Below are 15623 nucleotides of genomic sequence, written 5' to 3' on the forward strand. Positions count from 1 at the left end.
CATCAAGTAAAATCTTACAATTGCATACAAAGCTGTCTGTTGAATTAAAAAAAAACAGAAACCCAACTTTCATTTGCAATAGCACTGTTCTGATTTTCATTAAATAAGTTATGTTTTACTCTATTTTGTTTAAACTCTAGATTAATTTCTATGGTTACAGCGGATATAAATCTCTAGATTGCCTTTAAAAGGGATTGTTTATTCAAAACAGGACTGACAGTCTCTCCTCAAGAGAAGCTATTACTTAATTTTATTTTTCTAAGTTTAAATGCTTAAAAAATATTTGTAATGATACCCCAAAGGCATCATAAAAATGTAAAAATAATTGTACTCTAAAATTACCAAAATTACAGGAAGTGGACATTTAAAAAATCTTACTGAGATTCATGGCTGAGAAAAAGTGAGGCAGGAAAAGTGCCTTACTTCACAACTTGAAATCTTGTCAGGGATTTTGCTTTCAGTGATTAAAAATAAATGTTTGAATTGTCAGTATTACTCAGATGTGAGAGAATAGCATTGATTTCCCTTTTAATTACAGCTAAAACTTTCTCCTCACAAATTCTGCAAGCGCTTTCTAGAGAGAAATTTGTATGTGACTATTTCTTTCAGATAGAAATTACTCTGCCCATGGTGGGGGCATCTTTTTATAGGCAAAACAGCTGTCAAATACCCCTAGGCAGATGAGAACCAGCATGAAAACATGAGCAGATCCTGAAGTTTGGAGATACTTTTGGACACTTCATGTGTTATCTTGGGAGTGTAATGGTCGTTTGGTATTAACTTTATGGAAATATGGAAGGGCAGTGTGCTCTACAGGAAGAGGTTCTTCTTTTGGGCTTTGATCATGTCAGAGGATTCTCAGAGTGGGAGCAAGATAAGATGTGTTTCTTCTGTGATGCTTTTATTCCCACTTGAGCTCTGATAAACTTGTAGCCCTTCCTGTAGAGCTGAGAACCTGTCATGGTTTGCCTTGATAACAATTTATAAGACACTCAGAAAGGGACAGGATGGAGGGAATTGGATAATACTTGGATTTCAGATTGATGTTAGTATTCCTCTCTGGTCCAAGAGTTATTAAAATGATGATTTTTTTTAAGGCTATATTTTTACTCACCTCAGTTTGTTGTTATAAGGACTAGTGGAGAAGAGTTATTTTCTCCAGGGATGGAGGAGGTATTTTTTTGTATGGTTCTGTTTCCTAGGTGCTCTAACAAAGGAGTAGTGGCTTGCTCAGAAAAGGCAGTGAAGCAGAGCATTTGAAGTGGGGCAGAGGAGGAGATGTGTGTGCCTGATGTAGAAGCTCTGTCTGGGTTTCCTGAGGATCTGAATGCCTCATTGCATCACTCACTCTGCATCAACCATGGAAGGACTTAAGGCTACCAGGGCCCAGGAAGTTCTACCATGTAGGACAGAGGATCCAGCTCTTGGGGTTTCCTGTTGCTCAAGAAAAGGGGACAGAAAGGGCCCTTTGTCTTAATTTTTATGCTGATACCATAAAGCACTTGGATTAAAATCTTAATGTGCACTGAATTGGCTTATTTTCAGTATATTTATTTATTGCTTTTGTGCCTGATCTATATATGGTCTTTACATAAGGATTCATAAACATCTCATTTCTGGCTGAGTGTTTTTCTTGGTGTTTTAGTGGGGGAGAAACTTATTTGGTATAAATGCTAGAGCAACCACTGAAGTAATGTTCAGTCAATACAAATTAAGGTGTTGAAACGTGGTAGAAGTATTTTTGCACTAAGAACATTATTGTACAAATAATGAAAATCCGGGAAAATGCTTGCTCCTCTGAATAGTATTTGACAAGAGTTGTAGGATTTTGAGACAGAATAGGTGTTGTGTCGGTTCGTGCTCTATATCGCAATGGGTTTATGAGTGTAAGTACTCCGAAAATGCAGAGCTGTGAGTGGGACGGGCCCGACAGAGGGGCTGCGGAGCCTGAGCAAGGCTCAGCTTGGCCGCGGCTTCAGGGAGCGCGGCGGCGGCTCGGCCCCGGCCCCTGTCCCGAGGTCGGCCCCGGCTCGGCCCCGGCCCCTGTCCCGAGTTCGGCCCCCGCCCTGCGCTCGGCCCTTGTCCCGGTCTCGGCCCTGGGCTCAGCCCCTGTCCCGGCCCCGGGCCCATCCTCTGCCCCGGGTTCAGCTCCCGCGGTGCCCTGCAGTGGCTTACGGTGAAGCAGATTCAGCTTGGTCCCTAAGTGAAGCGCATGTACACGGAACTCTCTCAATTGCACTGCAAAATCTTTTCAGTAAATCAAAAGATTTCATAATGGTCATAAAGAGTAACCATTTCTTACTGAAGAGTATCTGTTAAATGAGGCTGGACATCTCTCTTTATATCGTAGAACATCTTTCAGTCAAGAAAATGTCGTAGTAAAATGAGCTCAGACTGAGAACAAGAGCCGAGGAAAATATCTCTTACAGAAAGACTCAAGCAACGTTAAATGCAGTTACTGAAAGGTTGTAAATGGAGCATTTTCAGCTGTAGTGGTAAAGGCCAATTATTGCAAATACGTATTTTGACCAATTTCCTTGTATCTCTCAACCAGAACATTCCCCACAATTGTTGTGGTGTGTGTATTTTAGTCAATGAGGTTTTTGGATGATTGTGTAAAAATACAAATGTTAAAGAAAGTTAAGATTAGAGTTTGATAATAAACAAGAAAAAGGGAAATAGTAAGTTTCATTAAAATCAGATGTGCTCTTTCTTTTTCTTAATTGAAAGTATTTGTTGCTGCTGATAATAAGTGAAAACTAGTTACTAAAACCATTTAGAGTGATGATACATTGTAGGAAGCCTACTGTTAATTTTTTCAGGTCATTTCATGTTTCTATTGACTGTCTACAGACATTTTCAGAATATCTAGATGTGCTTCTGTATGTGATGGTGTCAAACCAGTGCGTTCCACAAGAGCTAAGGAAACAGTGGCAAAATTAACACAGACCTCTGTCTTAAAGTCTGTGTGTGTTGCATTTCTCTGGTTTAGAGTTGAAATTCAGTATTCATAAATAATTACCCTAAAAAATAAGACTTTTTTCCCTTCTGTTTACAAATGTCTAAAGTACAAAGCATTAAAAACAGTTTGAAGGATATACAATATATTCAAGGTATTTTCCTTAAAAAATTTAAAGAAAAATAGATCAGTGAGTTCAAAGTAATTTTTCTATATAGGTGGAGTTTGCTGTCAATACCATGCATATTTTAAAAACACTTATCAGCCTTATCCCCAAATAGCACTCCAGTGAAACCTTCATGCAGTGATAATACTGGATATTGTGGTCAGTGAGGAACTGCAGGTTTTGAGCTCTTGGATCTTAATTTTGTTTGACTCTTATTAGAAGAGTTTTGAACAACAGATGGTAGTAGTTGTGGCACAAAAATGCAAGAATAATTTTTTCTTGATACATTTGACTGAATCTTACACTAACTCTGGATTATTTTTATGGGAGGAATAGTAAGGTGAAATGTGAGACTTTTAGACTGATAGTGAGTTATTGACTACCAAATCTTCCATTGCAGGTAATTAACAATGAATAAAAAATAAAAATAATGAAATGCAGATCCAAAGTGCACTTTAGAGGCAAAGTATTTAAATGTAAGCTGACAGCAGCATAAATCGATGAGACAATTTTTGAACCACAGACAGTATATATAAAAATATGTTAAGCAAAAACTAAAAAAATCCAAAATTAAAAAAAAATGGTTTAGAGCCAACTGGGTTTTGTTTGTTTTTTTAACGTACAATACAGTGCTTTTTTACGTTTTCCTTTTTGATGGTTTGATATTTAGCAAAATGAAGTGTTTTCTACTCCAGACCAGGTGTCAGGAAATTGGCTTTGCTTCTTACTGCAGTTTAAAGATTTCATAATCGCTTTGTTAATGTGCACGAAATACTGCCTGTGGTATTCTGCAGACAGGTTTTAACTTCCAATATTCCACAATCACTAATGAAATCTCCTGCAATGATTCCTTACAATTTTCCTTTCATTTTATATTAAAAATGTGTTGTTTTAAATTAGAAAAATACTAATAATATAAAAAATTTAGAAAATATTTTTACCTCGAAGTTTCAAGTAGTCTCATTCTTATTTTTTATGGCTTTTAATTCCATTAATTCAGTTTTGAATGTTTTTATCCCATATACGACAGATTTGGTTAACATGACCCCCCCCCTCATTCTTCCAAATTCCTTTGCTTCAAATGCAAGACTACTAATAAAATGCAGTAAAAAATGTTTCTGTGCCCGTTGCTGTTGCTGTAACATGTATGCTGATGTAAAGCAGAAACTGAACAAAGTCACAATTTTCCTGAGATTAGAGGTAGCCAGGCTGGCTGTCTCCCCGCTTCCAGCTCCGGGCCACCCCCACGCCACAGTTTAGATATTATTTGCTCTTTCGGGTCTCAGATTACGAGAGCAATTGATCTGCGTGACCTATTTTAGAAACTTTCACGTTTGCTGGGGAAACCTAAACCAAATGTATCCCCTCAAGAGACAAATCAGCTGCAAAGCGGCCCGGCTGACGCGTGGAGGCAGCCGGCAGGTCCTGCGTCAATCCTGGGGGCACAGCTCCACCTCCTGGCGCTGGAACTCGCACCAAAGCCTTGCAAGAACAGTCTTCGCACGAGTAAATTCAGAGTTCCGGCTCCTGATTCAAACTTTGGGTTCATTTAATTGGTTTTATCTCTGTTACATTTATCTCACTGTACCAGCGAAATTTCCTCTTTTGAAGGTTCCAGTTCTGAAATGTAGAATCCAAGGAACAGTACTTTAAAAACAAAAATCTTGTCAGTTCTTAACAACATCCAGCAAGAGCCTGTGTTGAATCAATGGGCTGACAGTGCTTAAAATATAAGGTAGGTAAAATATAACCAGCTTGGAACCTGGCCCGTCCTGTGTTGTGTTTTTAAAAAGTTCGTCTATCTAGCCAAAGGTGGTTTGTACTGAAAAAGTTCTCTATAGGAGTAATTTCTGCATCAAAATGTTCCTAATTAGTTTTCAACTGTAATAGTTTAGGTAAGAGCTGAAGCTCTTATTTTAAAAATTATTTAATATAAATTTTGCTTCCATTTATAGTATCTATTCCATTTGGGTTTTTATTCCAGACTTCTGAAAACACTTATCTTCATTACATGCACTAACCATGGAAAATTTCCTTTCTCTTTTTTTTTCTTTTCTTTTTTTTTTTTTTGTTTGTTTGACTTAGACATTGGAAAAACAAGTTTATGTTCTTACACTAATTACTGTATCTCCTCCTAGTACTGAAACTGTACTTCTTTTGGTCAGAAACATGCAGTTCTTGTTCATAAGCTGATGCTTTACTGAAATTCAGAATTTCTCTTGAAATAGGCAGTGGGTTTGCTTGGCTTAACTATATGTTTGGAATTGAAAACAGGATAGGTGCCTAGATATTAATATTATAAAAATCTTCAATTTTACACTTCTTGCCAAGGGCCTTGTAGAATATAGTCACCTTTTTATGAATCTGTAGATGGAGTCTATTTAGGTAAGACATTGAAGATAATGTTTTTCAAACATACTGGAAAATTAAATGTAAAATTTTGTTTAGGGTTTCTTAAGGGATTAAAGGGTTTAGGCTGTTTTAAGGGATAGTATGCCACTATAGTCAGCAGTGCTTCAGTAAATCAACAGTAAATACCACTCTCACAACTTCTACAAAAGCCTTTCTAATACGTCTTGGTTTTAAGTAATTTTTAAAGTTTCTTGTAACTAAGTACGCCTTTTAAAAAATTCAGAGTGGCAATACAGCGTGAAGTGTAACAGTCAGTTTTATGTGGTAGGAAATAGCTGGGCATTGTTCTGGTAGAAGAGTAAATTTGATAAAACGCTATATTTGTTCAATGAAAATGACTATTCAGCATGGTTGAATTCTCTCTACAATATGTCACGGGAACCTACTCCAATCATTTTAATCGTAAACAATGCTGCTGCTTCTTGCAGTGGGTTAAGCGCATGCAAATTGGACCCTACTGTTTCATGAGTGATCAATTCTTTGTTGGGAGTGGAAAGAAATGCTGTATGTATTGCTAAGAGACTGAAGGATGCGTAGTCAGCGTCTTCGTTCTAAAGCCTCTGCGTCTCGTCAAGATGCTGCTTTGGAGGCAATGCTTTCCTGTTTCTCATCTGTTTAAATAACTTAGCCTGCTCTGAAATCATTAGAAAAATCTCTAAACTGAGGAACATCTACCATTTCTAGTGCAGGCCCCAAGTCAGAGCTATGCATGCCACCTGTGGTAGCAGATGGCAGCCATTCACAGCTTCCTTTTGTGTCAGACCTGCATTAGATGCAATAATTGCTTTTATGCTTTAATAAGAGTTGTTTAACTAATCTGTATTGGCAACAAAACACAGATATATGTGTTAAAGAGATAGTTTAGTGAGGATCAAGTGGTAACTGGAACCTAAAGTAACTTTTTAAAAGTTATGTTATGGGCTTTAATATGAATTTATAGTGTTTTTCACTTGCATGATGTTGATGCTTTTGTTTGCCACATAGTGGCAAACTGCTGCTGCTTCACTGTAGAGAGTCAGTTGGGTTTTCATGATTAGAACTAGAAATGTGGAGTTTTTAAATAACACCTGAAGTCTTCAGATTCAGTAACTGAGCTTAGGAAGTTATTATGTTGAAATTTTTAGGTTGTAATTAAATATACCTTATGCATTCATGGCAGATGCATCTTGTAGGAAGTTCCCTGATGGTGATATTCAGCTCGTGCCCTCCCTTGTGCTGGTACAGGTATTTGTGGAGCTGAAATGAAAGAAACCAATTCTTTCTAGAAGAATAATTTTTTTTAAAAAGTGATTTCAGTGTTTTGGGGTGTGATATTGACCCTCAAGGGAGTGTCAGTGGGAATGGGAAGAGAAGAGGGGAGGGCCTGGAGTTTCCTAAGTAGTCTTCATTGTTAGAAGGAACATAACCCACTGTATTCTGGTAGTGCACAGAAGCTCAAGAAGATGTTGCTGTAATTATATAATTTGTGCTCACAACATTGTGAGGAAAGGTATTTTATTCCCTGATTCCCTTAGAAATGTCAGTTATCTGGAAATTCAGCAGTGTTCCTCCCTTTAAGATAAGTTTAGTTGTTATGTAGTGCAAGAGTGCTGCAACTATGAAGGGCTTTTCTCTAAGCCCTCCTGTCTCTGTGGGGCTGGGGGGGAAGGAAGGAAATAATTTCTTTATTTCAGGGTTGAAGGAAAGGCTTATTTCTCTGCTCCAGACTTTGGGAGAAAAAGGAAGTAAATTTCCAGATGCAAAGAATGAGAACCATGACGAGAGGCTAATACTCAGATGTGTTTGTGCTTCTTCAGATTGCTCTCATCTATCCTTTTGACACCTGTGTCAAGTGGTGGTAAAAATGTCTTGAAAACAGGCGTGTAGAGCAAATTGGAAGTTGCAGTTATGATGGATGGGTAAATGGAGTGGAAAAATGGGTGTGCTGAAATGCAAGTGGGATTTAAAATTCTACTAGATCCACTTGAAAGATTAATTAAGAGAAGATACAGACGTTTATCCCAGAGGTAGTGGAAAGCAGGGTGAGAAAGACTGGCCAAGAAAACTGTTGCAAGAAGAGAAGACTTTTTTTACAAAGATAAAGTTAGTTTTGGCCAAGTTCACAATGAGTTGCTGATATTAAAACCCTCCTATAGTTAAAATATTCATCAGCTGTTTTAATAAAAAGAAAATTAGCAAAAAGTGTGGATTTGTCATGCAATTGGAATATAAATGAGGGATGGTTTAGTCGTGGACTCTAGGCTAAATTAATAAGGAAAAAGCCAAAAACCAGTGAAGTAAAAGCAAGATACATACTGGGATCTAGAAAAATTAGTAGGAAAAAAAGGTGTTTCCAGCAGAAATAGTTACAAAGTAACCAACACCAGTGAATTCCTTTCTAGTCATTTGCATTGGAAATGGATGGATACAAACTGGAACAAATGCAGAGGGAAGCTGTGGGTCCTGCAACTTCAGAACTGTTTTCTGAGAAGGAAATAAAAGCTTGGGGTAATTTGTCTGGGCTACAAAAGTTATAGATAGAGAGAGAGAGAGAGAGAGAGAGAGAGATAGAATTACTGACAGTAAAATCAAACACACATGCAGGGAAACAGAACTTTTAAGGGAAATGACCATTCTGAAGCAAGAAGAGATGTACAGAAGTTGGTAATCAGTAAACCTGGAAATTAGACAATAATTTGACATTAATAAGAGCAATGGGATTCTAATAAAGCCACTCAGTTGTAATAGGGAGAAGCTTTATTCCCTTCAGGCTGAAGCTTGATAACTTTGTAAAGAGTGTATGGTGGGCCTCTGATAACACCAGAATAATTGCAAGTTGATGACCCTGGAGATATCTTCAGGATTTATCTTTGTATAATGCAGGATATTTTGCATCTACAAAAATTTGAGCATCATACATAAAACCAATCAAATTTGTAAAATAAAATTAGCATTCCCTCCCTTTAATACTAGTGAGACCTTCTTTTTAATAAAATAAGTTAATTTTGTTCACATGGTTATGACAAATTTAATTCAAAGCTATGCCAGTAGTACATGGTAACAAAAGGCAAAAGAAATATCTGCAGTGCAGGATTGCAGAAAATGCTGATAGAATATGGGGGAAACTAAAACAAGAAGTCTCACTTCTGATGCAAATCTTGGGAACTAAGAGCTTGATGTGAGTGTGGGCATAATGATGTCATTCTAAATTCATGAAAATAGCTTTACAAATGAAGGAGAGGCAAAGTGGGGTCAGTGCAATTCAAACACATGATGACAATTTTAGCCTAAATAGAATGCTCTTTGTGACTAGATGAATTAATTACTGTAAGACAGTGCTCTTGCTTGTCATTCTGATTCTTTCTGCTTGTTAATCACTCCTAAATTGTAACTATTGCAGTAATATGAAGATTTATTGCTTACAAAATTTTGCTTATCTGTATTCTAGTTTAGTGTTTTCTCGTGTGTTAATGTAAATGTTTTGAAACGTTTCTTATTTTACATTTGTTTTGTCCTCTGTAGTACTTTCTTTCTGCCTATTAAGTATTATTGTTCCACTAGAACACTGTATAACTGTTTTAGATGTTTTGCTTTCATAGTCAAGCTTGATTTATCTATTCAGCAAATTTGATGGCATACCAAGTCTGATCTGAGAAAGAGATTACTGTACAAATAGTAAGTTCAAGTGGTGATGAGAAGGAATATCTGTAGAATGGTTTAGCTTACTCTTTGAGCCTCATTGGTCTTGTAGCAATTGCAGAATTTCCCTTCTTGCTGTGTATAATGATGCTAACACACTTTGGGAAACTCCTGAAGGTACTGACAGAACTCAGTTTGCTATGAATGGGATGAAATTTCCTGTGATAATCACAAAAAACTTGAGACATGAAAACTAGGAAAATCCTTTTCCCATATGATGAATTATAGTAAAACTGAAACAGAGCAAATAATAATAATAATAATAATAGTAATAATAATACAGAAATGGAGGCTTATTTATTTGCACAAGGAAGCACTTACTTTGAGTTGTACAGATTACTGTGGTCTTACTAAGTACATTTTTTCCTTGCACTTTTTTTCAAAGAGCTGCTTTTGAAAAAATATTTGGGGGAGTTAATCTTCTGTTTGTCCAAACTAGTCTGTGTTCTTTCTCTGTGGTTTTTCTGTTTGTTTAATTGCAAAGATCATTTGCATGAAAATGAGATTTTAGGACTAGAACAGTTTCTGGTACTTTTTCCCAGATACACGGAGTAATCCGTATTTGTTGTAAACAAAAACAACTTTTGCTTTGTAAAATACCTTGCATGCTTTGTTTACACTGAATTATTAATTAATATTTGAGAATTAATATAGTTTTAAAAGTTGCCTTGGAAAATATATACTACTAATGTATAGAATTCTCTTCCCTTCTCTCCCTCTCCATCATGTCTTCTCATTTCTCTGGTGAATTAAGCTACACTTCTGTAGTTCCTCCATTCTCTAAAATAAGCAGCATCTTATGCTATACCAAATCTTTTAAATTAGACTGAAGTTTTCAAAAGTCGTTTCAGCTTTTTTTTTTTTTTGGCATTCCAAAAGATCTTTGTAAAGATTTCTTAGAAAATAAAGTGATTTATAGTAAAAGTTATCCAGAATGAGGTGGAAATTCAGAAATGGAAATTAGATTGGGATGTATGATCTGGCAAAGCTTACTAATGGTTAGGAGATAGTAGAGACACTACTTCAGTTTGGGCACAAACTGGCCACTGTATTAGGGCAAAAATAGAAGGGGAGGGTCAGTAACTTGCCATACAAGTTTTGATAGCTTGACTTGAATATGTATATCTGATCAGTAAAGAGTTGAAAAATTTCTTTTGTGGTCTTCCAAAATGAATTTTTATCTGAAGTGTACATTAAATTCTGGAGTCATTAAATTCTGGATTTAAATCCTGACAATTTAGATAATGTTTTGTGTTACTATATTTAATATTTTTGATGTTTAATATTATAGTTATATTTACTGTTTAGTTTATGGGGTTTTTTTGGGAAGAAGACATGTAATTTTACTACTGTTCTCCAAGCTGGACCTTCATACAACAGATCTTTTTTAGATTATTTTCATGTATTGACTGCTTGAAAAATGTGAAAATTCTAGTATAAAAGAGTAAATTTTATTATTCTATTTAATTAGAGAATAAGAAATTTATTAATTCATGCTTGAAGTGTGGAATACTGAACTTCAAACATAAAATAATCTGAAATTTAATTATGATTTTTATTCATTTAGATTTCTCATATTGGAAAGCTGAAAGATTTTCTTCTACAACACAGAAAGGATTACATTAATGCTTACAGGTAAGTGTGCACTGTAGTTAAATGGATTTATCTATTATTTATTTATCTTAATGCTTATAAAGTGAACAGCTTTAAAATCTATAGGCATAATGACTGAAACCAAAACAGAGATTGTTACTAATTGGCTTACTGTAAACCACTATAAGGTGGAAGAATAGTTCTGTCACAAGAAAACAGGGCACCTGAATAAAATGAGGCTCAGAATTTGAAGATGATTCAAAACTGCTGTATCTGTTTACTTGTTGGTAACTTTAGTAGTAGGATTTTTACAAGATTAAAATTCAAATTTACAAGTTGGTGTTTGTAAGAAAAACATAGTATCCTCTGGTCTGCAGATACTAAGTCAAGTTATCATAAGATCTAAATGTTAGTGCAGCCTGTATTTTGGTTAACTGAGTACAAATCATTGTAGCATTTGAGAAATGTAAAATTTGCTTTGTAGTGAAACTTAGTTACGTACAAACTGGGCAAATCAGCCCTGTCTGCATTCCACTTCTGACACAGCCCTGACTAAAGCTGAGCTTTCCGGTTCTGATGCAGCCCTGACTAAAGCTGAGCTTTCCACTTCTGACGCAGCCCTGACTAAAGCTGAGCTGTTGCTTCAATCAAGGTAGATAAAATGCAGCCTAAAATCACTTCGGGTTAAAAGCTTCCTAGATACCAAACAGAAGTGCTATCCAGACAGATATATGGTTTCCCTAGGAAAAGACAATAAGAATAGATGAGCCATCTGCTATTCCTTAGGCTCAGTCCATAAAGGAGGAACAGCTTTTCTGAGAACTCTAATCCTGAAAGGGTCTGTCACAGTAACAGCAATACTGCCTCATCAGTGGAACCAGAATGTGTTCCGAGTAAGTTATCAGAAGACTTCTGGCACCCTTTTTTGTCTCCACAAGACTTTAAAAGCTGTATTTTGTTATTTTAAGAACAAATCAAAAAAGGAAGATGGCTTCTTGTACAAGTGAGAGACCATGGGAGCTGTTTTGTCAGTGCTGGTGAAAATGCTGCTCGGGGTGTGCACAGTTCAGTGTGTGATCAGGGATGCTGTTTCCAAGGAGCAGGCAGAAGTAGTGCTCAGTTCCGTGTTATGACTGGCTCTCAGCTTTTCAATGCCTGTAGGAATAGGGCATGAACAACAACACTAGGTGGTGCCAGCAACTTAATACTGACAAAACTGCATGTACTGTGGGAAAACTTCATGTGCATGCAGAGGTTGAGAAACTGCAAATAATTCCAGTAAGAGCAGTCAGGAGCAGTTAAATTTTGGGTAGTGTTTGTATTTTCTTAACAATAGTGTGCATAAAATGGAAGTTAGAGTAAAAATGTGTCCAGGTTATTTTGATTTCCGAAGTTTTAATGTTCTTTTTGCAAAGAAGTTGCAACAAGTTATCATGGTAGTTCTCAGTGCCTTTCACCTTCCTCTCGCCCCCACCCAAACCTTCATTAAGGAGAGGAAAGTGTAATTTACTTTATTAAACTATAAAATAATCCTGCAGATCTCATCTGTGATTGCAGTTGATTCTGTTCTTAATGGTCAAACTTAAATTGCTTATGTTTAATTTGACATAAAGATGTCAAATTCCATGCTAGATTACTTGTGCTGTTCTACTTCATGGATGCAAAGAGCATCATAACATCCATGCTATCAGTCTTGCAGTCTTAGCAAATGCCTCACTACTTCAAACAGCAGTTTTAACAACTCTTCAATACTTAAGTAATGGGACAGGTTTTGAACAGTTTAATATTGAAAGGCTGTGCTGAAACTTACGTAGGAGATGTCAAATTTCATGAACAAAATTACTATTCTGTATTTGTCAGTCCTGCTGTTTGTTTTCCCAACTGTATAACATAATGTGTTGGTGAAATTGAGCTTTTGAGTTACCAGGTTGTATTATTGTGTGCCTTTTAAAACTTCATTATGTGTTACAACTAGGTTTTTGATTGCTTCTTTGACCTTACCTTTGAAGACTATGAATTCTTTAATAATGGAGTTTTTATTTTTGGCATGCATGAAATATCCTGCTACAGAGGGTATGTCTTTAATTCATTTTTAAGGAAAAATTTTAAGCAATGAGAAAACCACTCTTCCAACTGACTATTTGAAACTAAAGCCCTGACTTATTTTATCAAACTTTAACTATTTAACTGAAATACCTAAAGTGACTTAGTAATTGCTTACTCATTTTCTTTCTCCTTGATTTGGCTGTTACCTACAAAATATCTAAGTGGCAAAACAGGAAATTCTTGATGTAGTGATCTAAGCTTGCTGGCTTACAGGCCACTCCACCTTTATCCTCGCCTGTTTATTAGGATTTATTTCCTTTCTCTTACATGTAGGGTTTTTGACTTCTGTGATAAGGAATTTTTTGTCGTTGTTTTAACCCCAGCTGGCAGCTCAGCCCTATAGAGCCACTCGAATGCTCAATGCCCCCATAGTGGGATGGGGGAGAGAATCAGAAGAGTAGAATGAGAAAACTCATGAGTTGAGATAAAGGGAGTTTAATAGGGAAAGAAAAAGCCACATACCCAAGCAAAGCAAGGAATTTATTCACCATGGGCGGGCAGGTGTTCAGCCATCTCCAGGAAAGCAGGGCTCCATCACACAAAACAGTGACTTGTGAAGACAAATGTCATCACTCCAGATGTCCCCCCCTCCCTTCCTCTTTTCTTTCCCCAGCTCCAGCTGTATGTGCTGAGCATGAAGCCATATGATGTGGAATATCCATGTGGTCAGTTGGGGTCAGCTGCCCTGGATGTGTCCCCTCCCAGTTCCTTGTTCCCCCCTGCCCTCCTCACTGGTGGGGTGGGATGCAGAGCAGGAAAGGCCTTGGCTCTATGTAAGCACTGCCCAGCAACAGCAAAAACATCTCTGAGTTATCAGCACTGTTTCCATCACAAATCCAAAACACAAACCTTGTACTTGCTGCTGGGAAGAAAATTCTTTGTATCCCAAGCAAAACCATTGCACACAAGTTGATCACTCTTCCTGGAAAGGAGAAGACAGGGACTCTTGAGTCCTGAAGCTGTTGACAAAATGTGGGCACTTTTTCATTTTTTTCTTATTACGCAATAACTCTTTTCAGATGAGGATTTCAGATGAGGTCCCATTGTTAGTATATTGACTGCTGTACATTTTGCATTGTTCCTCTCTCAGTCCATTTGCTATAATGCTTTCCTACACTGCTTTTTACCCTGTGCTAGGACAGATCCCATCTTCAGTCTTTGCTAACTTGTCTGATGTCTCATCTGTGAACAACTTGTGCCTTTGCTTTTCATCACGAGCTCCTTCATGTTTTTCATCACTGAACCACCAAGACAATTCATATGTTTGTGTTCAATATACTTCAAGGAACTAGCTGTAGTGCCCTAACACCTGGAAATTTGAAATAATCCTCTTGGGATTCCTTCAGTTTCTCTGAAGGATCTTTCAAGGTTTAGGCAGTTTAAGGACCAGTCATTATTCCTAGTGTTTTAATGAGACACTGGAAAGGAATTGAGAGAATTCTAGATTTTTTTTTTTCCACAGAACACCTCATACTTAAAAGAAAAATACTTGAGAGAAGAGCTTTCCATCTGGGATTATTAGACATCTAATTAATTGTGTTTTGCAACTGCAGAGATACTTATGTAGTTGATCAGTGTAGTGTAGATGGCTTCTGAATAGAAATGTCACTTTTCTCCACCAGAAAGGCTGCATGGGTGGCTTTTGATGTATCTTCATTATAGCTTCTGTAGTCCTTCTGTGCAGTTAAGTGTTTGAACATTTGTTGTTAATTGCAAATAATATGCCTGGAAAAATTATTAACAAATTATCTTTTTGTCTTAATATTGTTAATGCCCAGTACTTATGCCTCCTGCCCCAGCATTTATCTGTCTTAAGCATTTCTCTGTCTCGAGTCAATGAATGAGTTACATCATTTGCTACTTAATAGAAAATAATTGAATGCTTACACAATGTTTTGTGGAGAGTGTTTCCTTGTATTTAGCAATAAAAGGAGTAACCATTAAAGGACTCTAAAAATAGTGTCTTACTGACTCCTGTACAATGCCAGGCTGCATTGTTTTCTTGACTTAGTCACATTTTTACAAGAAGTAAGGCTTGCTTTGTTGTATTTAGGTAGCAAAACATGTAGATGATCTGTAAATACTTTCTTCCTGGAGCAGTATATTTTTCTGTTCTCCGGGGTATTATTTTCAATTTTTTTTTATTACACTAAATTCATATATCACATTTCAGAAATAGTAGTTTTTCATAGTAGCACTCTGGAATATCCCAGCAATATTTCACAAAACTGAAAATGCTAATTCAGGTATGCCTGTATTGCCTATTCTAGTAGCTGATGCTTACACACAGAATTAAAAAAACCTATGTAAAAAAATGTTGTGGAATGTTCTAACATTTGAATCAAGGACCTTTTAGCTTGGATTTGTATCAGACAGCATTTGGATGGAAAAAGGCAGTAAATGAAAATGCATAAAACTTGATTAAGAAATCAAACAATTTAAAATATACTAGATGCCCGAAAGGAAGAATGTGACTGCTGAATTTGCAGCTAAGCTTATCCATACTCGTATGGGCACTTAGCACATGGCTAGCATTTCTGTATGGATTTGCTAGGCAATAACTGCAGGTGGTACGTTGGGCAAATCTCTACTATTTTGCAACTGATTTGTTTCTGCTTATTGCTTCTTTCTCTTTTGTAATACACTGTTGGAGGAAAATTAGTTTTTTCTTCTTGATTTGTTACCTTTATTGGATTAGTAAGCAGAAGA

General features: G+C 36.6%; 1 protein-coding gene across 2 annotated transcripts in view; it reads left to right on the top strand.

The window, feature by feature from the left end:
• Positions 1–15623, top strand: part of STX18 (syntaxin 18) — a 60524-nt gene that overhangs the window by 23679 nt on the left and 21222 nt on the right. For both annotated transcript variants that reach the window (XM_038134669.1, XM_038134668.1), the window contains exon 2: positions 10783–10850. Coding sequence is in view for 1 of the 2 variants with exons in the window: in XM_038134668.1 (XP_037990596.1) it covers positions 10783–10850 (68 nt within the window). In the remaining variant the exon portion in view is untranslated. The remainder of the gene's footprint in view (positions 1–10782; positions 10851–15623) is intronic.

Source organism: Motacilla alba, chromosome 4, assembly GCF_015832195.1.
Source record: "Motacilla alba alba isolate MOTALB_02 chromosome 4, Motacilla_alba_V1.0_pri, whole genome shotgun sequence".
Lineage (NCBI taxonomy): Eukaryota > Metazoa > Chordata > Aves > Passeriformes > Motacillidae > Motacilla > Motacilla alba.